Genomic DNA, 27,500 nt, shown 5'->3' on the forward strand with positions numbered 1-27,500 from the left:
CCCTGGTCGCTGCATCCCTGGCGAATCAGAATCTGATACATGTTATTTTATCCAATCTGATTGGTTCTCGTCACCTGTCATTCAACTTTACGCTCTTGGGCTACTACTTCGAGTGTGCAGGCGACTTCGACAAGACCTTGCTAGGCGTATCACTTTCGTAGAGATAATGGCAGCAGTTAAACCAAATTTAACCCGTCATTGATTTACAAAAAAACACTTTCACAAGGTGTTCGCTGGAAGAAAAAAAAAAAGGATAAAGGATCTCGGACCGGACCAACCCGATTTACAAATCCAGCAGCAGCCAGTGCCAGGACAAGCTTCACCCGGAGCTTCACCCGCGCTTGTCATAAGAAACGTGTCGGCACTGAAGTTTTGTGAACAATAACGGAGGAAACAAGCTGTGTTCAAAATATGATTCTGATGTTGCTCGGCTGCAGTACCAAACGCTTCCGCTAGAGGAAACTCTCATTCATTTCCAATGCGCACGTTTCTGACCGCGAGGAGCACAAGTGTGAATATTACTTACAGGACCATTTAACCTTTTTGAATCATGTCCATGATTCTGTTTCAGATAAATGGTGTTCTTTTTAACTTTCTGAAGAATCTTGAAAAACTTTCCACAGAAATATGAAGCTGTTGTCAACACTAATAATCATAAATGTTTCTTGATCATCAAATCATCATATTAGAATGATTTCTGAAAATTCATGTGACACTAAAGACTGGAGTAATGATGCTTAAAATTCAGCTTTCATCACATGAATAAATTACACTTTACTTCACTGAACAAAATTATAAACGCAACACTTTTGTTTTTATCCCCAATTTTTCATGAGCTGAACTCAAATATATGAGACTTTTTCTATGTACACAAAAGGCCTATTTCTCTCAAATATTGTTCACAAATCTGTCTAAATCTGTGTTAGTGAGCACTTCTGCTTTGCCGAGATAATCCATCCACCTCACAGGTGTAACATATCAAGATGCTGATTAGACAGCTTGATTATTGCACAGGTGTGCCTTAGGCTGGCCACAATAAAAGGCCACTCTAAAATGTGCAGTTTTACTGTATGGGGGGGGGGGGGGGGGGTATGTGGTGTGACCACCATTTGACTCACGCAGTGCGACACATCTCCTTTGTATAGAGTTAATCAGGTTATTGATTGTGGCGTGTGGAATGTTGGTCCACTCCTCTTCAATGGCTGTGTGAAGTTGCTGGATATTGGCAGGATCTGGAACACGCTGTCGTATACGCCGATCCAGAGCGTCGCCAAACATGCTCAGTGGGGGACATGTCCGGTGAGTATGCAGGCCATGATGGTCGTGGATGAATGTTACAACAATGGGCCTCAGGATCTGGTCACGGTATCTCTGTGCGTTCAAAATACCATCAATAAAATGCACCTGTGTTCGTTGCCCACAACATACACCTGCCCATACCATAACCCCCTCCGCCACCATAACCCCACCGCCACCATAACCCCACTGCCACCATAACTCCACCGCCACCATAACCCCACTGCCACCATAACTCCACTGCCACCATAACTCCACCGCCACCATAACCCCACTGCCACCATAACTCCACCGCCACCATAACTCCACCGCCACCATAACCCTCCCGCCACCATAACCCCACCGCCACCATAACCCCCCCGCCACCATAACCCCACTGCCACCATAACTCCACCGCCACCATAACCCCACTGCCACCATAACTCCACTGCCACCATAACTCCACCGCCACCATAACCCCACTGCCACCATAACTCCACCGCCACCATAACTCCACCGCCACCATAACCCTCCCGCCACCATAACCCCACCGCCACCATAACCCCCCCGCCACCATAACCCCACCACCACCATAACCCCACCGCCACCATAACCCCCCCGCCACCATAACCCCACCGCCACCATAACTCCACCGCCACCATAACTCCACCGCCACCACAACCCCCCCGCCACCATAACTCCACCGCCACCATAACCCCCCCGCCACCATAACCCCACCGCCACCATAACCCCACCGCCACCATAACTCCACCGCCACCATAACCCCCCCGCCACCATAACTCCACCGCCACCATAACTCCACCGCCACCATAACTCCACCGCCACCATAACTCCACCGCCAACATGGGCCACTCGATCCACAACGTTGACATCAGCAAACCGCTCACACACACAACGTCACACACGCTGTCTGCCATCTGCCCTGTACAGTGAAAACCGGATTCATCCGTGAAGAGAACACCTCTCCAAAGAGCCAGACACATTCGAATGTTAGCATTTGCCCACTCAAGTCGGCACACCAGTGCAATAATCATGCTGTCTAATCAGCATCTTGATATGCCACACCTGTGAGGTGGATCGATTTTCTCGGCAAAGGAGAAGTGCTCACTAACACAGATTTAGACAGATTTGTGAACAATATTTGAGAGAAATAGACCTTTTGTGTACATAGAAAAAGTCTTAGATCTTTGCGTTCAGCTCATGAAAAATGGGGGCAAAAACAAAAGTGTTGCGTTTATAATTTTGTTCAGTGTATATATTCACATAGAAAACAGCTGTTTTACATTGGAATAATATTTCACTGTTTTTAGTGTATATTTGATCTAATAAATCCAGTAGAAAAGACTCTTTCAGAAACATTAAAAGTTTCAAACTTTCGAACAGTCGTGCAAGAAAACTGTCAGGATACAGGCACAGAGGCGGAGGTAAGTGAATTCAAACGTGAGTTTATTTACAATGATTCAAGTGACAAGGTGAATAGGCAAGGTTCAGGTGAAGGTGCGGTGACGATCACTACGTGCAGAGCGGATTCCAGGTGAGCAGATCCTCCTTTAGTTAGCTTGGCGTGAGCAGACACTGTTCATTGATACGTCTCCTTTTCTATTTCAGATACAGTAGCGGACACGGAGATCTCGGCGGGAACGTGGGACACTCAGACGAATCTCCAGGACTCGGGGAACATGGGACCAGGCAGGACTTCTGGGAACAGCGGGACAAGGATACAAAGGTGAGTATTTCAAAGGTGAGTATACGTTACGTGGTGGTTTTCAGGTTGACTTGGAGACTTCAGGAGACAGAGGGTTATGGTCTATTCTGTTGGAGGCTTGACAAAGACTGAAGTGTGCATGGGTGTTTTGTAGAGCTGGGTGATGAGGTAATTGATGGTGCACAGGTGTGAGTGGTTAGTATTCCAGGGAGAGTGATCTTTGAGTGGTGGATGGGAATGAATCTGATTGATTCCTGACACTACCCCCTCCTCCAGCGTCCGCTCCAGCGGACCCAGGACCCCGACGTCTCGGGGGTCTACCTCGAGGTCGAGTAGCAGGTTTTTCAGGATGTTGTTCATGGAAGTCAGTGAGTAGCATGGGATCGAGGACGTCCTTACGAGGTATCCAACACTTCTCCTCTGGTCCATAATTCTCCCAGTCAACCAGGTACTCGAGTTGACCACCACGACGTCGGGAGTCCAGGATCCTTCTTACAGCGAAGATGGATTCTGCTTCAATGGGGAGTACCGGAGGATTCTCATCTTGCGCCAGATCAGTTGAGGGAACTGGAACAGGTGAGTGATCGGGCTTCAGAAGGGAGACATGGAATGAGGGGTGGATGCGATACTGGTTTGGCAGACAGAGCTGGTAGGTAACTGGATTAATTTGCCTCGTTATGGGAAATGGACCGATGTATCTTGGACTTAGTTTGCGACAAGATAGTCTCAGCCGGATATCCTTGGTCGAAAGCCAAACCAGTTGGCCAGGTTGGTATTCGGGGGCGTTGCGACGATGAGCGTCTGCGAAGTGACTGTGGCGGTTTATGGCTTGTTGGAGGTGATGGTGAGCTTGGTTCCATACCCTCTCACTGTTCCGGAACCAGGCGTTGACTGCAGGGACTTCTGAGGACTCCCCGGACCACGGGAACAGTGGGGGTTGGTAACCCAGAATGCATTGGAACGGGGTTAAGTTGGTGGAGGTTTGTCGAAGGGAATTTTGAGCATACTCTGCCCATACGAGATAGCGGCTCCAGAGATGCTGGTTGGCATGGCAGAAGGTACGGAGGAAACGGCTGACATCCTGGATTTTACGTTCCGCCTGCCCATTCGCCTGTGGGTGATACCCTGAAATTAGACTTACGGTTACGTTCATTAATGCAAAGAAGGCTCGCCACACCTTTGAGATGAATTGTGGCCCCCTGTCTGACACAATGTCCTCTGGAAGGCCGAAATTCCGGAAGACATGTTCCATTAACAGTTCTGCGGTTACAAATGCTGTGGGTAAGTTCTTCAGGGGAATCAATTTGCACGCTTTAGAAAAGCGATCAATGGCCACCAGGATACAGGTGTTTTCCTCTGAGGGTGGAAGGTCAGTCACAAAATCAACCCCAATGTGTGACCAGGGTCTTTGTGGAACAGGTAGGGGCATGAGCTTTCCAGCGGGTAAGTGACGGGGATTCTTATTCATAGCGCACAGGATGCATCCTTGGATGAAGGTCTTGACATCGCGGAGCATGTTGGGCCACCAGGAGCAGGTCTTGGTTATTCCAGGGTGACCCGTCCCAACGGATGAGTGTGCTGAGGAGATTAGTGACATACGAAATTCATCGGGTACGTAAATCTTTCCGGTTGGGTACTCTGGAGGACTGGGCTGGTGTCGGGACAACTCCATCAGTTGCTCGTTTAAATCCCACTGAATGGGATTGACAAACATCCTTTCTTGCAAGATATTCTCGGGTTCTTCGTGGTGAGTTTTGGGGGCATGGAGACGAGACAGAGCATCCGCTCGGACGTTCTTTGAACCAGGGCGATAGGAGATCTGGAAATGGAATCGAGTAAAGAAGAGTGCCCATCTTGCCTGGCGTGGATTGAGTCGCTTTGCTTCCTTTAAGTACTGGAGATTCTTGTGGTCAGTGAGAACCAGGAATGGGTGTTTGGCGCCCTCTAACCAGTGTCGCCATTCTTCAAGAGCAAGCTTTACCGCCAGGAGTTCCCGATTGCCGATATCATAGTTTACCTCAGCAGGTGATAACTTGTGAGAGAAAAACGCACATGGCATAGGTTTGGGGGACGAGTTGGAGTACTGGGATAACACAGCTCCTACCCCAGTAGTGGAGGCATCAACTTCAACAATGAACATTTCCTCAGGATTAGGATGTCGGAGTAGAGGAGCTGTGGTGAACACTGTCTTTAGAGACTGGAATGCGTGATCGGCCTCACCGGTCCAGAGCAGTGTCTTGGGCTTTCCTTTGAGGAGAGATGTTTGAGGGGCAGTTAACAGGCTGTACTGGTAAATGAACCTCCGGTAAAAATTGGCAAATCCAAGGAACCTTTGCAATTCTTTAACAGTCTGTGGGGTTGGCCAGGAAGCTATCGCCTTGGTCTTGCGATCGTCCATCTCTACTCCTTTTTCACTGATTTGATAACCGAGGAACTCGACTGAGGTTTGGTGGAAGGAACATTTCTCTGCCTTAAGGAACAGGGAGAATTCACGTAGCCGTTGGAGTACTAGGGAGACATGTCGTTGATGTTCCACTGGATCCTTGGAATAGATTAGAATGTCGTCAATGTAGATTATTACGAACCGATTCAGGTAATCTCGGAAGACTTCATCCATGAAGCTTTGGAAGATGGAAGGAGCGTTTACCAGACCATATGGCATAACTAAATATTCGTAATGGCCTGCTGGGGTGATGAACGCGGTCTTCCATTCGTCGCCTTCTCGAATTCGGATGAGATTATATGCGCTTCTCAAATCCAGTTTGGTGAATACCTTAGCCTCTCAAAGTTGTTCCAGAGAGGAAGGAACCAGCGGGAGTGGATAGCTGAACTTCACGGTTATCCGATTCAGGGTTCTATAGTCGATACACGGACGTAGTCCGCCATCCTTCTTAAGGACAAAGAAAAAACTGGCAGCAGCAGGTGATGTGGAGGAGCGGATATAACCCTCTTTCAAGGCTTCTTTAATGTACTGTTGCATGGCTCTTTGTTCTGGGATAGACAGGGAGTAGATTCGTCCCTTAGGGATGGGCTCTCCTGGAACGATATCGATGGCACAATCCCAGGCTCGGTGAGGTGGTAATTTGGCAGCCTCGACAGGATTGAACACATCTGCAAACAGAGAGTAACAGGTAGGGATGGACACTGACAGGCTTTCTGTGGGGCTTTCAACGGAGGTTGAGTTCACTGGAATGTTGCCGGGTATGTTAACGATGGGCGTGATCGCGAGTTCGGCGGTCCTGGACGCACATTTACAACCCCAAGTCAGTATTTTACCAGATTTCCAGTTGATATTCGGTTGATGTCGTATAAGCCATGGGCGGCCAAGGATTATATCAGTCTGACTGTTCTCTAATATGAAAGGTTCAAATAATTCATGGTGTGTGTCTTCGACACCGAGGATGACAGGTTTGATCTGAGATGTGACATACCCCTGATTTATGGTTTCACCCGTCACTGCATGGATGGAGTACGGTCTGGTGGTGGCTGACTTCTCGAGCTGGAGTTTTTGACAGAGCTGTCTGGAAATGAAGTTTCCTGCCGACCCGGAGTCCACAATGGCTGTGGCAGAAACATGGAAAGTCGTGGATTTTAGGATCACTGATATCGTTAATGGGGCTGACACCGAATCGGTCGTAAAGACAGAACTCACAAGCATTCTGGGGGGTCGAGTTGGACATGACTGACGAAAATGTCCTCCCATTCCGCAATACAGACATAATCTTAGCTCTCGACGTCGGGCACGTTCCGCTGGAGACAGTCGGTGAGTATCCACTTGCATCCTCTCTCCACCTGCTTCGGATGGACCTTCCGCGGGGTACTGAGAGGTACTAGTGGGTCGTTGAGTTTCGAGATAGCAGCCCTGAGATCGTTGGTGCACGCGGAGAGCTTGCTGGATAAACTTTTCCACACCCAGGCTGTCATCATATATTGCCATTTGAAGACGGAGAGCAGGATTCAAACCACGTCGGTAGACAGAGATGAGCACCTTCTCGTTCCACCCACTTGCGGAGGCTAGAGTGCGAAACTCCAATGAATACTCAGAAACCGATTTTCTGCCCTGATGCAGTTGCAGTAGTTTGTCGCTGGTGGAGGAATCATCAACTGGTCGCCCGAAAACTTCTTTAAAATGGTCTACGAATTCCTGTACCAACGAGGTAACAGTGAATTCCTGTAACCACAATGTTTCAGCCCATATTAAAGCAGCCCCGGATAACTGTTGGATTATAAAGGCGATCTTCGATCTTTCTGTGGGGTACAACTGGGTCTGCTGTTCCAAAGCGAGCGAACACTGAAGCAGGAACCCGTTGCAATCCTCCGCCCGACCGGAGAATGGCGCTGGACGTGATGCTGGGTTCGCGAAGCAAACCATAGAAGAAGTGGGGCCTGCGGAAGTACTGAGGGTCGGCTGACAGGAATTCACAACAGCGGTTGTAGGTTGTACAGGATTATCACCATGGCGGGTAGACTCCATCGCGCTGTTTCTTTTCCTTTGTAGGTCAAGCCTTCTGTCAGGATACAGGCACAGAGGCGGAGGTAAGTGATTTCAAACGTGAGTTTATTTACAATGATTCAAGTGACAAGGTGAATAGGCAAGGTTCAGGTGAAGGTGCGGTGACGATCACTACGTGCAGAGCGGATTCCAGGTGAGCAGATCCTCCTTTAGTTAGCTTGGCGTGAGCAGACACTGTTCATTGATACGTCTCCTTTTCTATTTCAGATACAGTAGCGGACACGGAGATCTCGGCGGGAACGTGGGACACTCAGACGAATCTCCAGGACTCGGGGAACATGGGACCAGGCAGGACTTCTGGGAACAGCGGGACAAGGATACAGGGGTGAGTATTTCAAAGGTGAGTATACGTTACGTGGTGGTTTTCAGGTTGACTTGGAGACTTCAGGAGACAGAGAGTCATGGTCTATTCCTGTTGGAGGCTTTACAAAGACTGAAGTGTGCATGGGTGTTTTGTAGAGCTGGGTGATGAGGTAATTGATGGTGCACAGGTGTGAGTGGTTAGTATTCCGGGGAGAGTGATCTTTGAGTGGTGGATGGGAATGAATCTGATTGATTCCTGACAAAAACACAGTGATGAACGAAATATCATGGCATTCAGGGATTGCTCAAAACAACATCAATAATTTTGAAACATGTGTTCGACTCACTGATCGTGTTTTCAACTCACTGATCGTGTGTTCGACTCACTGATCGTGTTTACGACTCACTGATCGTGTGTTCGACTCACTGATCGTGTGTTCGACTCACTGATCGTGTGTTCGACTCACTGATCGTGTGTTCGACTCACTGATCGTGTGTTCGACTCATTGATCGTGTGTTAGACTCACTGATCGTGTGTTCGACTCACTGATCGTGTGTTCGACTCACTGATCGTGTGTTCGACTCACTGATCGTGTGTTTGACTCACTGATCGTGTGTTTGACTCACTGATCGTGTCTTCGACTCACTGATCGTGTGTTCGACTCACTGATCGTGTGTTCGACTCACTGATCGTGTGTTCGACTCACTGATCGTGTCTTGGACTCACTGATCGTGTGTTCGACTCACTGATCGTGTCTTGGACTCACTGATCGTGTGTTCGACTCACTGATCGTGTGTTTGACTCACTGATCGTGTGTTCGACTCACTGATCGTGTGTTCGACTCACTGATTGTGTGTTCGACTCACTGATCGTGTGTTCGACTCACTGATCGTGTCTTGGACTCACTGATCGTGTGTTCGACTCACTGATCGTGTCTTGGACTCACTGATCGTGTGTTCGACTCACTGATCGTGTGTTCGACTCACTGATCGTGTCTTGGACTCACTGATCGTGTGTTCGACTCACTGATCGTGTGTTCGACTCACTGATCGTGTCTTGGACTCACTGATCGTGTGTTCGACTCACTGATCGTGTGTTCGACTCACTGATCGTGTGTTCGACTCACTGATCGTGTCTTGGACTCACTGATCGTGTGTTCGACTCACTGATCGTGTGTTCGACTCACTGATCGTGTCTTGGACTCACTGATCGTGTGTTCGACTCACTGATCGTGTGTTCGACTCACTGATCGTGTGTTCGACTCACTGATCGTGTGTTCGACTCACTGATCGTGTGTTCGACTCACTGATCGTGTGTTCGACTCACTGATCGTGTGTTAGACTCACTGATCGTGTGTTCGACTCACTGATTGTGTGTTCGACTCACTGATCGTGTGTTCGACTCAATGAAAGCAGATTTATTTGTGTGTGATTTATTTTCCCTGACGCAGCTGCAGGACAAACTTCTTGTGTTTCTTTTAATTAGTTTTGAGAAGCTGCAGAAGCCTGGAGTGTTTGTTCACTTATTTATTTAATAAAGTGATATTAATTGCAGACTACATCATTTGGGGCGCCCCGGATCAAAACCATGATTCAGTTTCACGTGTTCTCCGTAAACACAACATGACATTTCAGTAAAGTTTCTTTGGTCCTCTGCCCAGTGAACCCATTAACAGACTCAGTTCCCAATGGAAGAGAAAGCGTTGGGGTTTTGTTTCTCAGATATTAATATGCCGTGTTTTGCTCAGGCTGAAGGTGACTCATTCGAGAACGTTTGGTTGCCATAATCAAATGTCTCATCTTAATGTTTGTGAACTATTCAGCTGGATTTAAATGCGCTTTCAGAACATAACGCACGAAGAGAAAACGAATAACCGAAGGCAAACACTGGATCTGAAGCTACGGATGAGTTACAGTACAGTTCATCAGATTACAGTCATACGCAGGAGAAGTCATGATAACACGGAGATGGCTGCAGGTTACTGCTGTATATTTGACATTTATCAGGTTATTTTGAGACTGTAAGAGCACAGTATAGTCACGGCAGCTGTACATGCGTATCGTTCGAAACATCTGGATCAGGATGAAGAAACAAAGCTGATTCTAAACAAATCAGTCAACGAATCAAACCATCATCGAGAAACTTAAAGGTCAAAAACTGCTGCAACATTAATCGAATAAAAAACACATTCTCATAAAATTAGATTTTCATTTATATATTTTTATTTAATAATTATTATTATATCATATCGATTATTCATTGATTAAAAATATAATTATATTATTTTTCTTAAAAGCTCAATTTTTTTATTTTAGGGTGAAATATTACAATAGTAAACATTTATTATTTTATTTTAATTTATTGTCATTTTATATATTTTTAATTGCTTATAATAATGATAATAATTATTATTATATCATATTGATTATATATCATATTGATTATTTTACTATGTTTAAATGTAATCACAGATTTTGTCCAAGCCCTTCAAACAAGCACAGCAAACCTGCAAAAAAAGATTTAATGGCTTTTTAAAGCGCAGTTGTAACTTTTATAAATAACCAGATGGTGCCGCTCCCCAGGGTCTGCTGTTGATCAATCTCACTCAGCGGATCAACAAACCAACAGTGTCATAATTCATAACGGAAATGTGTAATATAAAAGCAGCAGTGTCTGATTCTGTGAGTGAGCACATTAGTTACCACAGTACGCCTCTTAAATATAATGAAATATATATCAATTATCAGTCAGAATGGGAATCAAGGCTACATTCTTGAAAGTGTTTGTGTGAACAGATCAAGCCACAATTTGTTTGAACTTGTAAATCCATATTGATGATGCAGAGGAAACTCTGACCAATGAGAAGACAGCTTCACTCTAAAAAATATTGGGTTCTTTTTTCTACCCAAATCCTGGGTTAAGCCTTTAGGGTCAATTTGTTTGAGTTATTTTTTCAGTGTTTGGGTAGTTTTTGTGTTACCCAGATCCTGGGTCAGACATAACAAACCAGTGTTTGGGTAGTTTTTGCGTTACCCAGATCCTGGGTCAGACATAACAAACCAGTGTTTGGGTAGTTTTTGCGTTACCCAGTTCCTGGGTCAGACATAACAAACCAGTATTTGGGTAGTTTTTGTGTTACCCAGTTCCTGGGTTAGATCTAACAAACCAGTGTTTGGGTAGTTTTTGCGTTGCCCAGATCCTGGGTCAGACATAACAAACCAGTGTTTGGGTAGTTTTTGCGTTACCCAGATCCTGGGTCAGACATAACAAACCAGTGTTTGGGTAGTTTTTGCGTTACCCAGTTCCTGGGTCAGACATAACAAACCAGTGTTTGGGTAGTTTTTGCGTTACCCAGTTCCTGGGTTAGATCTAACAAGCCAGTGTTTGGGTAGTTTTTGCGTTACCCAGATCCTGGGTCAGATTTAACAACCCAGTGTTTGGGTAGTTTTTGTGTTACCCAGTTCCTGGGTTAGTTCTAACAACCCAGTGTTTGCATAGTTTTTGCGTTACCCAGATCCTGGGTCAGACATAACAAACCAGTGTTTGGGTAGTTTTTTGTGTTACCCAGATCCTGGGTCAGACATAACAAACCAGTGTTAGGGTAGTTTTTGCGTTACCCAGATCCTGGGTCAGACATAACAAACCAGTGTTTGGGTAGTTTTTGCGTGACCCAGATCCTGGGTCAGACATAACAAACCAGTGTTTGGATAGTTTTTGCGTTACCCAGTTCCTGGGTTAGATCTAACAAGCCAGTGTTTGTGTAGTTTTTTCGTTACCCAGATCCTGGGTCAGACATAACAAACCAGTGTTTGGGCAGTTTTTTGTGTTACCCAGTTCCTGGGTCAGATCTAACAACCCAGTGTTTGGGTAGTTTTTGCGTTACCCAGTTCCTGGGTCAGACATAACAAACCAGTGGTTGGGTAGTTTTTTGTGTTACCCAGATCCTGGGTCAGACATAACAAACCAGTGTCAGGGTAGTTTTTGCGTTACCCAGATCCTGGGTCAGACATACCAAACCAGTGTTTGGGTAGTTTTTGAGTTACCCAGATCCTGGGTCAGACATACCAAACCAGTGTTTGGGTAGTTTTTGCGTTACCCAGATCCTGGGTCAGACATAACAAACCAGTGTTTGGGTAGTTTCTTGTGTTACCCAGATCCTGGGTCAGACGTAACAACCCTGTGTTACCCAGCTCCTGGGTCAGATATAACAACCCAGGGGATGAGTTATTTATCGCAGGCTTTTTGTGACCTCTTCAGGAGAGAGCAGAGCAGCTCCATCAAATAGGTTCATGTCTTCGGTAAAATACAGAATTGTTCATTTTTTAGTATCTATCCACAGTATTCCTGCGCCCCATGACGCTTTGCGCGAATTATGGGTGTAACTTCCGTTAAGCTGTAAACAATCAGTGAAAGACTAGCTCTGGACGCAATAATATATTTTTAAACCGTGTACGATGAAATTACATTATTCTACTTACCCTTCAACCATTGAAAATTAAAAGGACATTTTCAAAGTGTAAAAGCGTAAACAAGGTATTTTCAACAGACCATGAATAATCTATGAAAAAGTATCTTTCCACAGCAACATCGGCGGTAATCTGTATTATGTAACATACGTTGCCTTAATAATAAAAAAATGTTTTACTTCAGCATTGCGTGATACTATTTTAAAGTGATTTCAGTCATTTTGACAGATAATAAATTGTAAATTTACCTGTGAAACCAAACCTGGAAAGAGACGTGCAGGATTTGGGGAGTAAGTTATTCCAGTGAATTGGTATAGGCTACATCGTAAATTAAATCGGGAGAACAGACCACAAATGTGCAGTATATGTTGACCTTTATCATACTATTACAGCGAAATTCAAAAGTAAAAAAGAAAATAATCATGAGGAAAAGAATGCAGAGCTCTTACTATAGATATTCTTGTTATAACATGTCACGTTAAAATACCAAGTGTTACGTTATTCTGATGTTATTCTTAGATAAAACATGAAAGAAAACTGATAGCTCATTAAGTCAAACTGACGGATCAGCTTTATTTGTAGGGCAACCTTATGATTTGAAATGATTCGTTTCAGTCTTTTTGAATGGGAGTTCCCCAAACCGGAAGTGCCACCCATATTTCAAAACGCAGTAAGCTCGTCAGGAATAAGGTGGATACATCGTTATTGTGAGATGTTGCCTAGGAACCGAACCAAAAAAAAGCACTTTAAGTGCCTGTTTGGTAACGAAGCCAAACACCCTCAGGCTTCTCACTGTCCTGCGTGACGCTGTCCCTCAAAACCAGGATTTAAGTTAATCTGTAAACATTCATTCATGAATGAAGTAAAAAAAAGAAAAAGATAAAAAAGCTAGTACTACAGTAAAAATAAATCAACCCAGTATGCTGGGTTAAATAAACAACCCAATTTGCTGGGTAAAATGAACCCAACACCTGTTCTGTCCTATATTTACCCAGCCCTTGGGTTGAAAACAACCTTGTGCTGTTTTTGACCCATTGTTTTTTAGAGTGTTTATTCACATGTGACTTGCGTGAACACATTTTGGTACGCTTTGTGATGTTGCCTTGAGAAAGTGAACCGAACCAAGAAGCAGCACTTTAATGAAGCGAAGGGCCCTCGGGCTCTCACTGACCTGCGTGACGCTGTCCCTCATGGTGGGCGAGCGCTGCTTGCGTGTGGTGGTGGTGGCCATGGTGGTGGTGGTCTCCATGATGGTGGTGGACATGTCTGCGAGTGGAGTGGTGGAGGTGGTGTCGGTCGTCATCACCGAGGGCACGTCTCCCACCAGACGCAGGTTCCCCTGCACCTGAACGTTCGGGTCGCCCTCGGCCGCCAGCTTCAGCACCTGCAGGCCGTTATAATACAGACCCGAGATCTGACCCTGGAAGTTACGCCCCTTCTCTCCGCCGCCCACCTTAATGAACGCCTGGCTGTTGAAGATCGTCAGCTGCCGACCTGCAGAGACGGAGGAAACACCACACCATCAGAGGCGGGACGGAGACACGGATGCAAACCTCTGATCTGGTAACACTTCACATCAACTACAGCTCAGCTATCCAGTTGGGTCACTGATATTATGTGCATCTCATCGTAATGCTTCATTTTAAAGGGATAGTTCATCCAAAAATGAATTAGTCCGTGATTTACTCGTCCTCAACTCATCCTTCTTCTGACGAATACAATCAGAGTTATAATAAAAATGTCCTGAAAATGAAAATGTGCAGTGAATGGCTGTTTTATGATGGACAGATGCACTTTTATGATGGACAGGTGCACTTTTGTGATGGACATATGCACTTTTATGATGGACATATGCACTTTTATGATGGACAGATGCACTTTTATGATGGAGAGATGCACTTTTATGATGGATAGATGCACTTTTATGATGGACATATGCACTTTTATGATGGACAGATGCACTTTTATGATGGAGAGATGCACTTTTATGATGGATAGATGCACTTTTATGATGGACAGATGCACTTTTATGATGGATAAATGAACTTTAATGATGGACAGATGCACTTTTATGATGGATAAATGAAATTGAATGATGGACAGATGCACTTTTATGATGGATAGATGAACTTTAATGATGGACAGATGCACTTTTATGATGGATAGATGAACTTTAATGATGGACAGATGCACTTTTATGATGGACAGATGCACTTTTATGATGGATAGATGAACTTTAATGATGGACATATGCACTTTTATGATGGATAAATGCACTTTTATGACGGATAGATGCACTTTTATGATGGATAGATGAACTTTAATGATGGACAGATGCACTTTTATGATGGACAGATGTTCTTTAATGATGGACAGATGCACTTTTATGATGGATAGATGAACTTTTATGATGGACAGATGCACTTTTATGATGGACAGATGCACTTTTATGATGGAGAGATGCACTTTTATGATGGATAGATGCACTTTTATGATGGACAGATGCACTTTTATGATGGATAGATGCACTTTTATGATGGATAGATGAACTTTAATGATGGACATATGCACTTTTATGATGGATAGATGAACTTTAATGATGGACAGATGCACTTTTATGATGGACAGATGTTCTTTAATGATGGACAGATGCACTTTTATGATGGACAGATGCACTTTTATGATGGATAGATGAACTTTTATGATGGACAGATGCACTTTTATGATGGACAGATGCACTTTTATGATGGATAGATGCACTTTTATGATGGACAGATGCACTTTTATGATGGACAGATGCACTTTTATGATGGATAGATGCACTTTTATGATGGATAGATGAACTTTAATGATGGACGGATGCACTTTTATGATGGATAGATGAACTTTTATGATGGATAGATGAACTTTAATGATGGACAGATGCACTTTTATGATGGACAGATGCACTTTTATGATGGACATATTCACTTTTATGATGGACAGATGCACTTTTATGATGGACAGATGCACTTTTATGATGGATAGATGCACTTTTATGATGGACATATTCACTTTTATGATGGACAGATGCACTTTTATGATGGACAGATGCACTTTTATGATGGACAGATGCACTTTTATGATGGACATATGAACTTAAATGATGGACAGATGAACTTTAATGATGGACAGATGAACTCTAATGATGGACAGATGCACTTTTATGATGGACAGATTCACTTTTATGATGGACATATTCACTTTTATGATGGACAGATGCACTTTTATGATGGACAGATGAACTTTAATGATGGACAGATGCACTTTTATGATGGACATATGCACTTTTATGATGGACAGATGCACTTTTATGATGGATAGATGAACTTTAATGATGGACAGATGCACTTTTATGATGGATAGATTAACTTTAATGATGGATAGAGGAACTTTAATGATAGACAGATGAACTTTAATGATGGACAGATGCACTTTTATGATGGACAGATGCACTTTTATGATGGACAGATGCACTTTTATGATGGACAGATGAACTTTAATGATGGACAGATGCACTTTTATGATGGAAATATGAGCTTAAATGATGGACAGATGAACTTTAATGATGGACAGATGAACTCTAATGATGGACAGATGCACTTTTATGATGGACAGATTCACTTTTATGATGGACATATTCACTTTTATGATGGACAGATGCACTTTTATGATGGATAGATGCACTTTTATGATGGATAGATGAACTTTTATGATGGACATATGCACTTTTATGATGGATAGATGAACTTTTATGATGGATAGATTAACTTTTATGATGGACAGATGCACTTTTATGATGGATAGATGAACTTTAATGATGGACAGATGCACTTTTATGATGGACAGATGCACTTTTATGATGGACAGATTCACTTTTATGATGGACAGATGAAGTTTTATGATGGACAGATGCACTTTTATGATGGATAGATGCACTTTTATGATGGACAGATGCACTTTTATGATGGATAGATGAACTTTAATGATGGACAGATGCACTTTTATGATGGATAGATGAACTTTAATGATGGACAGATGCACTTTTATGATGGACAGATGCACTTTTATGATGGACAGATGAACTTTAATGATGGACAGATGAACTTTAATGATGGACAGATGCACTTTTATGATGGACAGATGAACTTTAATGATGGACAGATGAACTTTAATGATGGACAGATGAACTTTAATGATGGACAGATGCACTTTTATGATGGACAGATTCACTTTTATGATGGACATATTCACTTTTATGATGGACAGATGCACTTTTATGATGGACAGATGCACTTTTATGACGGACAGATTCACTTTTATGATGGACATATAAACTTTTATGATGGACGGATGCACTTTTATGATGGACAGATTCACTTTTATGATGGACAGATGCACTTTTATGATGGACAGATGAATTTTTATGATGGACGGATGCACTTTTATGATGGACAGATGCACTTTTATGATGGACAGATTCACTTTTATGATGGACATATGCACTTTTATGATGGACAGATGCACTTTTATGATGGACAGATGCACTTTTATGATGGACAGATTCACTTTCATGATGGACAGAAGCACTTTTATGATGGACAGATGCACTTTTATGATGGACATATGCACTTTTTCTGATGGACAGATGCACTTTTATGATGGACAGATTCACTTTCATGATGGACAGATGCACTTTTATGATGGACAGATTCACTTTTATGATGGACATATGCACTTTTATGATGGACAGATGCACTTTTATGATGGACAGATTCACTTTCATGATGGACAGATGCACTTTTATGATGGACAGATGCACTTTAATGATGGACAGATGCACTTTTATGATGGACAGATAAAGTTTTATGATGGACAGATGCACTTTTATGATGGACAGATGCACTTTTATGATGGACAGATGAACTTTAATGATGGACAGATGCACTTTTATGATGGACAGATGCACTTTTATGATGGACAGATGAAGTTTTATGATGGAAGGATGCACTTTTATGATGGACAGATGCACTTTTATGATGGACAGATGAAGTTTTATGATGGACAGATGCACTTTTATGATGGACAGATGCACTTTTATGATGGACAGATGAACTTTAATGATGGACAGATGCACTTTTATGATGGACAGATGCACTTTTATGATGGACAGATGAAGTTTTATGATGGAAGGATGCACTTTTATGATGGACAGATGCACTTTTATGATGGACAGATGAAGTTTTATGATGGACAGATGCACTTTTATGATGGACAGATGCACTTTTATGATGGACAGATGAACTTTTATGATGGACAGATGCAGTTTTATGATGGATAGATGAACTTTAATGATGGACAGATGCACTTTTATGATGGACAGATGCACTTTTATGATGGACAGATGCACTTTTATGATGGACAGATGCATTTTTATGATGGACAGATGCACTTTTATGATGGACAGATGCACTTTTATGATGGACAGATGCACTTTTATGATGGAGAGATGAACTTTAATGATGGACAGATACACTTTTATGATGGATAGATGCACTTTTATGATGGACAGATGCACTTTTATGATGGACATATGCACTTTTATGATGGACAGATGCACTTTTATGATGGACAGATGAACTTTAATGATGGACAGATGGACTTTTATGATGGACAGATGAACTTTAATGATGGACAGATACACTTTTATGATGGACAGATGCACTTTTATGATGGACATATGCACTTTTATGATGGACAGATGCACTTTTATGATGGACAGATGCACTTTTATGATGGACATATGCACTTTTATGATGGACAGATGAACTTTTATGATGGAGAGATGCACTTTTATGATGGACAGATGCATTTTTATGATGGACAGATGCACTTTTATGATGGACAGATGAAGTTTTATGATGGACAGATGCACTTTTATGATGGACAGATGCACTTTTATGATGGACAGATGCACTTTTATGATGGACAGATGAACTTTAATGATGGACAGATACACTTTTATGATGGATAGATGCACTTTTATGATGGACAGATGCACTTTTATGATGGACATATGCACTTTTATGATGGACAGATGCACTTGTATGATGGACAGATGAACTTTAATGATGGACAGATGGACTTTTATGATGGACAGATGAACTTTAACCATGGACAGATACACTTTTATGATGGACAGATGCACTTTTATGATGGACATATGCACTTTTATGATGGACAGATGCACTTTTATGATGGACATATGCACTTTTATGATGGACATATGCACTTTTATGATGGACAGATGCACTTTTATGATGGACAGATGCACTTTTATGATGGACAGATGCACTTTTATGATGGACAGATGCACTTTTATGATGGACATATGCACTTTTATGATGGACAGATGCACTTTTATGATGGACAGATTCACTTTTATGATTGACAGATGCACTTTTATGATGGATAGATTAACTTTTATGATCGATAGATGAACTTTAATGATGGACAGATGCACTTTTATGATGGACAGATGCACTTTTATGATAGACAGATGCACTTTAATGATGGACAGATGAACTCTAATGATGGACAGATGCACTTTTATGATGGACAGATGCACTTTTATGATGGATAGATGAACTTTAATGATGGACAGATGCACTTTTATGATGGACAGATGCACTTTTATGATGGACATATGCACTTTTTATGATGTAGAGAGGCACTTTTATGATGGACAGATGCATTTTTATGATGGACAGATGCACTTTTATGATGGACAGATGAAGTTTTATGATGGACAGATGCACTTTTATGATGGACAGATGAAGTTTTATGATGGACAGATGCACTTTTGTGATGGACAGATGCACTTTTATGATGGATAGATGCACTTTTATGATGGACAGATGCACTTTTGTGATGGAGAGATGCACTTTTATGATGGACAGATGCACTTTTGTGATGGAGAGATGCACTTTTATGATGGACAGATTCACATTTATGATGGATAGATACACTTTTATGATGGACAGAGGCACTTTTATGATGGACAGATTCACTTTTATGATGGACAGATGCACTTTTATCATGGATAGATGCACTTTTATGATGGATAGATGCACTTTTATGATGGACAGATGCACTTTTATGATGGACAGATGCACTTTTATGATGGACAGATTCACTTTTGTGATGGATAGATTCACTTTTATGATGGACAGATGCACTTTTATGATGGACAGATGCACTTTTGTGATGGATAGATGCACTTTTATGATGGACAGATGCACTTTTATGATGGACAGATGCACTTTTATGATGGACAGATGCACTTTTGTGATGGATAGATGCACTTTTATGATGGACAGATGCACTTTTATCATGGATAGATGCACATTTATGATGGATAGATGCGCTTTTATGATGGATAGATGCACTTTTATGGACTTCAAAAGTTAAACAGCCATTCACTGCCATTATAAAGCTTGGAAGATCCAGGACATTTTTTAATATAACTGATTGTATTCGTCTTAGAGAAAATGTCAGATACACTAGGATGAGTTGAGGGCGAGTAAATCATGGAATTATTAAAATTTTTGGGTGAACTATCCCTTTAAGCATTGTGTATTATAATTTAGTTTTGCATAGTTTTGTATCGTATTTTATCTCTATTTATTTTCATACTGTATGAACAATATCTTTAACTCAATTTTAAAGATTGAGTTAAAAGTTTGCGGATTTATCAGTCAGTTTCTTTCTCACTCATAAACCACGTTCATCATCATCATCATCATCATCATCATCATCATCATCATCATCATCATCATCATCATCATCATCTCCATGGAAATGCCACGGTGGGCAGAAATGACCTTTGGAGGGTTTCAGAGCGAGAGATGGACAGAATGAAAAAGATGACGACGATGATGGGAAATATACAGATTTATTAAAGAGTGACAGAAAGAGAAAGAGAAAGTTTGGAGGGTGATTGGGTTTCTTGATACTGTCGACTTTGGGTTTAAAAGACACTTAATATTGAGTAAATTATTGACTTGAATGCACTGACACGATCGGAAAACACACACACACACACACACACACACACACACACACACACACACACACACACACACACACACACACACACACACACACACACACACACACACACACACACACAATGTCCGTCACACATCTTAACCTCTGTGAATGTTTTTGACTTTCTGTTCCTGAGTGATAAGATCATAAATGTTCATAAATGTTCATAAATGGCTCTTTTCAGCTCCTGAGAGGTTTTTCATCAACTTTATTTCAGATCAAAACCCTCTGTGTGAAGAAAGACAGATCAGACGAGATCTGTGTTTGGTCTCACACAATGCTTCTGTCTGTGAACTCGACTAAAAACTCCCAAAACGATGAGCGGGAAGAATGGAAAACTGCAGCACAGTGAATCATTCCGGCAAACATGACTTGAGCTCCTCAGATCCCGTAAACACTTCAGTTATCCTCCACACGTCTCCTCGGATCCAGCGACTGGAGTGTGTGTTTTAACCAGCTGACCCGTGACTCAACCAGTGGCCTAAAGGTTATGAATCTCCTGAATATACTCAGATCTTTAAACACAGCTCTTGTGAGAAAGTCTTCCATTCTTCACAAACCTCAACTATATGTGTGCGGTTGCCGGGGTCTTCTGCTGTTGCTATGGAGGTTTTTAATGTGTCGTTATGCGACCCGTCACTAGGTGGCGACTGTATTAAAAACTTGTTTTCATGACGGATTTATTCAAACATACATTAAATAATGAAGACACCACTTTTACTTTCATTCATTTAGCAGATGCTTTTATCCAAAGTGACTTACAAATGAGGAACACAAGCGATTCATCTCATTATGTTTTTACTAACAGGTTAAGAAGAAATATATTGATATGTAATCTATAGGTATAGGTAAAACTTTACAATAAGGTTTCATTCGTCAACATTAGTTAACTTCAAAAAGCCTTTATTTATGTTAGACTGTTGATTTCAACACTTATTAATACATTATTAAAATCAAGTGTTTATTATTTATTACTGTTTACACTAATGATTGCTAACACTATAGTTGGTTTAATTGCTTCTATTGCTCTCATTATTTGTAAGTCGCTTTGAATAAAAGGCTCTGCTAAATGATTGCATGTATTATTTAACTGGACATGAACTAACAACGAACAGTTGCATCTTTATTGACTACTGTTTTCAAATACTAATAAACATGGTTTATTGTAAAACTGTTTTGTTTCTGAAAGTTGATATTTTTAGTGGATCATTAACACATAACCACAGTCCCACTGAATCAGAAATTCAGCACAATCGTGTCCATCCGATCTGTGATGGATCAAATGATGTGACATAAAACCCCAAATCTGGGACAGAAAGAGTTATTAAGTCGAGCACGTCGTGCCTGGTTAAAACACACTGTCAGGAGGAGTAACGCGTCCGGTGAGGAAGCTCACGTGTTCCTGCAGGAGTTCGTGTGGAGACGGATGAGCTTTCTAGAAGGTTCTGCGCTCTCTAATAGAAAAGTCTGTGTTGTTTCTCTCTGGAGTCATTTAAAAGTGAAAAAGTGTTGAAACAAAGCTGAACCGTAGTGATTCAGTAGCGCGTTTCTGCTGTAAAACAAATGTGTTCTGCGCTCGCATTTCCCAGCTGAGGTCTTTCTTCAGGAAGAGGAATAAACAGCACACAAGAAATCAATGCACTGCGGTTATTTGTAATCTCTGACTGTGTCTCTCTCGGCTTCACAATAAAACATGAGAGATGAAGAAGCATCAGATACAGGAGAACAGGGAATGATGGAAAATATAGGCTCTTCTGCTGGAATTGAGCCGTTAAACCCTTTTTTCCTCTTCATTAAGCTGTGTGGAGGTGCTGCCATCTTGAATTTATAACCCTGTCTGATCTAACTCAACGTCACACGAGAGAGTCTTTCTCCACACACTCACTGGCCTTTTCCACAATGATCCTGGAAAACTGGGATGTGTGACGGACACAGTGCAGTCTGGACTATTGCTGCGTTTACTCAACACGAAACTCATGCACATCTCAATGATGTGACGTCGTACATATTCTGGACTTAGACTTTTAAGGCAATACACCACAGGTGAATGGGGTAAAAATGTCAACTAACAGATATCACCAAACTTACCCAGTTGATTCATCACAGTACATTAAGACATTTGTTTTGTATTACAAGTCTTCAAGGTAACACTTTACAACAAGGTTCATTAGTTAACTACATGAGTTAGCATGCACTAATAATGAACTGCACTTATACAGCATTTATTACAGCATTTGTTAATGTTAATTTCCACATTTATGTATACCTTAATAAAATCTTGTTAACATTAGTTTATGCACTGTGAACTAACATGAACAATGATCAGTGGCACATGAGCTAAAGAGTCGTCCCCTGCTGCCATCTACTGGTTATAGTGGTGATTTCAGGCCATTTTCATGTTAAAAGTGTTTGTTTTCCACCAGACGACAGAAATCCTCCTTTAAAGCATGGCACATTTTCCATGTTATCTCATGAATGACAATAATAAATGTAGTTAATTTTACTGCATTCACTCAATAACATTAACTAATGTTAAAAAATTAACAAATACAGAAACAAATGTATTGCTAATTGTTAGTTCATGATAGTTAATACAACAATTCATGTTGACTAATGAACATGATTGTAAAGTGTTACAGTTTTCTAGAATGTTTTGTTTAAATATACAAATGATGCATTATCTTATCACTAATTTGCACACATTTCCAGAGTATAAATATAAACACTGAATGAAGCCAAGTTCAAAATTCTTGTCTGATTTTGTTGACATGTTAGAGTTAAATGTTTTTATAGAAGGGATTTTTGATTTCTCTTTTTATCACTGCATAAATAAGAAAATACTGTCAACAGACAGAAAAAAACACATTTTCACCATGTTTTTAGGAATGAAATTTCATAAAAATCAGGATAAATGATAAATGAACAAACCCTAAAGTAAAGTCCTTCAGAATATAGATATGAAGAAAACTGTAAATTTTGGTGTATATCAGTGTTACAGAAGTGGAGAATTTTTTTTATTAATATCTATTGTAATTGAAATATACAGATGGAAATAGATAAAGAGCAATAAATAAACACTGAAATGTGAATTATCTATGTTTTCTTTCCACTAGTCTGAAAGAAGACAAGTTATGTTAAGTTGTGCCTGTAGTGTCTTGCCTTAATTGCATATTCTCCTGTAGGATTATAAGGATTGTTAAAGATTATAGAGACAAAAACATTCCTTTCGTTAGACTAACGTCACTGATGTTTCATTCACAATAAGAGCAGGAATATGAATCAATGATTTATTTATATTTCATGTTGACAATCCTAAAGCTCAATAGTCCAAACTGCATTCACAAACAGTTCACACAGTGAATCAACACATCATTTATTCTCACACATTTCTTTGTTAAAGGGACCGTATTCTCTCGGCAAACGTTCCAAAACAACAAGTAGAACGTTTACTCTTTCAATGGTTCTGATTCATTCACCAAAACCACAGAATAATTTCAGCGTTTAACACTCTGAGATTCATGCAAGCGTCGTATGCGTGTTAGTTCTATTTAGACAGCTCGACTGCTTCGCTTTGACTAATAATCCGGATTCTTCATCGGATCTGTGTTCATTTGGTTATGTGAGTTTAGAAAGCGGTTTATGACTGAGGGCGTCAACTTTATCTAATCCAAAGAAAACTAAAGCGAGAAGAACAACGGTGGCCCTCAGGGTTTAGAAGAACGCTCGAGTCTTTGGTTGGTTCAGTTCTGCTTAAACCTTTACGTTTCCCTGTCAGTAAATCTTTCTTTAACCCTTTGAGTTGACAGATAGTCCTCTACACAGAAATACTTACTTTAATAAACCTTAAGAACATCGATCGTATCTGTTTCAATGTTCACCTCAACGCTCATTTTCAGCTTGTTAAAGATACTCTCAATATAAACTTGTATTGAACCTGGAACTTTGCTTTACAAGCGCATTGATTTGCATGTTATTTATCAATATAAACATCTGTTTTTAGACCCGGAAAAAAGTGCTGTTGTTCATCAGCATTTCTGTCTTATTTTCCAGCAATAATATCTAAACATTCTTAAATCAAGATGCAATTACTTTAGATGCAAAATCAAAGCTGATAAGACGATGACATCACGGTTTTCTCCAGTGCGGCTATATATATATATAAAGGAACTAAATTAATAACTTTTTAAAAACAAAAATGAAGCATCACTGAACTTACTTAAGCTGGACTGTGACGCTATTTTCTTCTGGAAACAAACTTTGTTGCATTATTTTCCTGTTATCTCTGTAAAGCTGCTTTGAAACACTGTTTTGTTGTAAAAAGTGCTGTATAAATAAAGCTGACTTGACTTGACTTAATTCTCGCATCCACAATATATCCATGTAACAGTCCTGTTCCGACTGGTTAAAGCCAGACGAATTAGATGCAATTTCTCATTTTTGCCCTCAAAAACAGGAAGTGAAATAATTTAGCACATGTGGGACAGGAAGTGAGGAGCTTCTGGACACAAAGGGTTAAAGTTGGAATACATTAGACTGAGCGAAGACAGCGAAGATGAAGCAGAGGCAGTGAAATAGAGTCCCTTTAACTCTGGAGTTCAGATGTTCTGTGCGTGTTGTTGGGTTGTTGGGGTTAAGGGAGGGTTATGTGGGGGTTATTGGTAAGGTTAATACTCTGGAGAAGTGCAGTCCCATTGTCAGATATCTGAATATCACGCATCTGAGGAACTCATTCGTCTTCAGTAGCTAGTGACACTTCTTCGAATTCGACAGAGTATTTAAACACTGGCAATTTTGGTGTCTCCACTCTTATTCAGCATGTGAAAACGCTGTACATTCATGTTTCCCGCTGCGTCTCTGGGCCTGCACTTCATCCAGAGATGTGTTTAGCGTGATTAGAAGAGCGTTCATTCGTGGGGTTTGTGCTGTTTAATTACCTTTGTCGAGTAGCCATTCGTCAACTACCCGACCGAGTCGGTACGGGATTCTTTGCCTAGCAATAGCCAGCCGTTCATTATCAAAGTTCCCTTTGAAGAACAAACAAATTCAACAGGTTACAATCTGGAAGGTCAAAGGTTAAAGATTAGAGGTTAGAGAGAACGTTTAGCAGGTTATGAACTTTAAAATCAGATTTAACACCTTCAAGGCTTTAAACATCGTTTTTTTGAGGTTAGAAAGTGAACCAAGCTCTGGTCACCAAGTGTTTTAAACATGAGTTAAGCATATTTATGATTCATTTTAGAGGTTGAATATTACTTATGGATAATTACAGTGCATTAAAGTGTCATGGTGAATGTGGACAAGCAACATCAACATTGTTGTCGTTCTCATTAAAAATGCATAAAGAACATTTTCATATCAGTCCTGATGAACATCAAACTATAAAACTGCAGGAAGATGTTTTCTGTTGTCAAATAACCAAATGTTCTTGAGCGCATTGATTTAGTTTGATTTTCACTAACTAAACATTAAAAAAACATTTATTTTCCTGAAAAAAATAAGAATTAAGGCAACTTTTCCATTTTTGTTGCATTTCACTTTAAAGTACTAAAATCACTAGAACTTAATCTGAAATAAACACAAACTATATAGACATATTAAAAATCACATACTATTAAGAATAACAAGAACACAACCAATGCAAGTAGAAAATGTAAAAATAAAAAGGAATTCAAAACAAACTGGAATAGCACTGATCACACCAAACCTGTTTGATTTGTAGATACAGACACACACACTCAGAATAAATCAGTGTGTCGCTGCAGGACACGCGGAGCTCATTATGATTCATATATAAACTTTTATTGTGAGAGAAAATCACACAGAGAATGTGAGAATCTGCTGGCATGACATCTCGTGCTGTCGGCGCTATGAGGGAGAGCTGGCGCTGTAGTGAGATCAGTGTGTCGGTTCTTTAATGATCTATTATTATCTGTTTAATGAAGTCACTGCTAGCAGAGCGACGGACTCTTAATAACTCCAGCCTCTCGACAGCAAACGATCTCATCAACGTCCCCACACTGGCCATCAGCATTACACACTGGCCATAAGCGTCACACACTGGCCATCAGCGTCACACACTGGCCATCAGCGCCACACACTGGCCATCAGCGTCACACACTGGCCATCAGCGCCACACACTGGCCATCAGCGTCACACACTGGCCATCAGCGCCACACACTGGCCATCAGCGTCACACACTGGCCATCAGCGCCACACACTGGCCATCAGCGTCACACACTGGCCATCAGCGCCACACACTCGCCATCAGCGCCACACACTGGCCATCGGCGTCACACACTGGCCATCGGCGTCACACACTGGCCATCAGCGCCACACACTGGCCATCGGCGTCACACACTGGCCATCGGCGTCACACACTGGCCATCAGCGCCACACACTGGCCATCAGCATTACACACTGGCCATCAGCACCACACACTGGCCATCAGCGCCACACACTGGCCATCAGCGCCACACACTGGCCATCAGCGCCACACACTGGCCATCAGCGCCACACACTGGCCATCGGCGTCACACACTGGCCATCGGCGTCACACACTGGCCATCAGCGCCACACACTGGCCATCAGCATTACACACTGGCCATCAGCGCCACACACTGGCCATCAGCATTACACACTGGCCATCAGCGCCACACACTGGCCATCAGCGTCACACACTGGCCATCAGCGCCACACACTGGCCATCAGCGTCCACACACTGGCCATCAGCGCCACACACTGGCCATCAGCGTCACACACTGGCCATCAGCGCCACACACTGGCCATCAGCGTCACACACTGGCCATCAGCGCCACACACTGGCCATCAGCGCCACACACTGGCCATCAGCGTCACACACTGGCCATCAGCGTCACACACTGGCCATCAGCGCCACACACTGGCCATCAGCGCCACACACTGGCCATCAGCGCCACACACTGGCCATCAGCGCCACACACTGGCCATCAGCGTCCACACGCTGGTTTCTTTCAGGGGTGTAAAATACTTGAGTAATTTTACTATACTTTATTTTTTTATTATACTTAAGTTTTGTTTTGTTTGTTATCA

At 41.8% G+C, this 27,500-nt stretch overlaps 1 protein-coding gene across 1 annotated transcript in view; it reads right to left on the bottom strand.

Annotated features, from left to right (window-relative positions):
• Nucleotides 1–27,500, bottom strand: part of LOC143753367 (neurexin-2-beta-like) — a 68,157-nt gene that overhangs the window by 11,502 nt on the left and 29,155 nt on the right. The window contains exons 4-5 of the mRNA XM_077245697.1: nt 25,367–25,456; nt 13,456–13,778 (exon numbers count right to left, since the gene is read on the bottom strand). Of these exons, the coding sequence (XP_077101812.1) occupies nt 13,456–13,778; nt 25,367–25,456 (413 nt within the window). The remainder of the gene's footprint in view (nt 1–13,455; nt 13,779–25,366; nt 25,457–27,500) is intronic.

Source organism: Siphateles boraxobius, unplaced genomic scaffold, assembly GCF_051911475.1.
Source record: "Siphateles boraxobius isolate OS27281-9 unplaced genomic scaffold, OSU_SipBor_1 280, whole genome shotgun sequence".
In the NCBI taxonomy this organism is placed as follows: domain Eukaryota; kingdom Metazoa; phylum Chordata; class Actinopteri; order Cypriniformes; family Leuciscidae; genus Siphateles; species Siphateles boraxobius.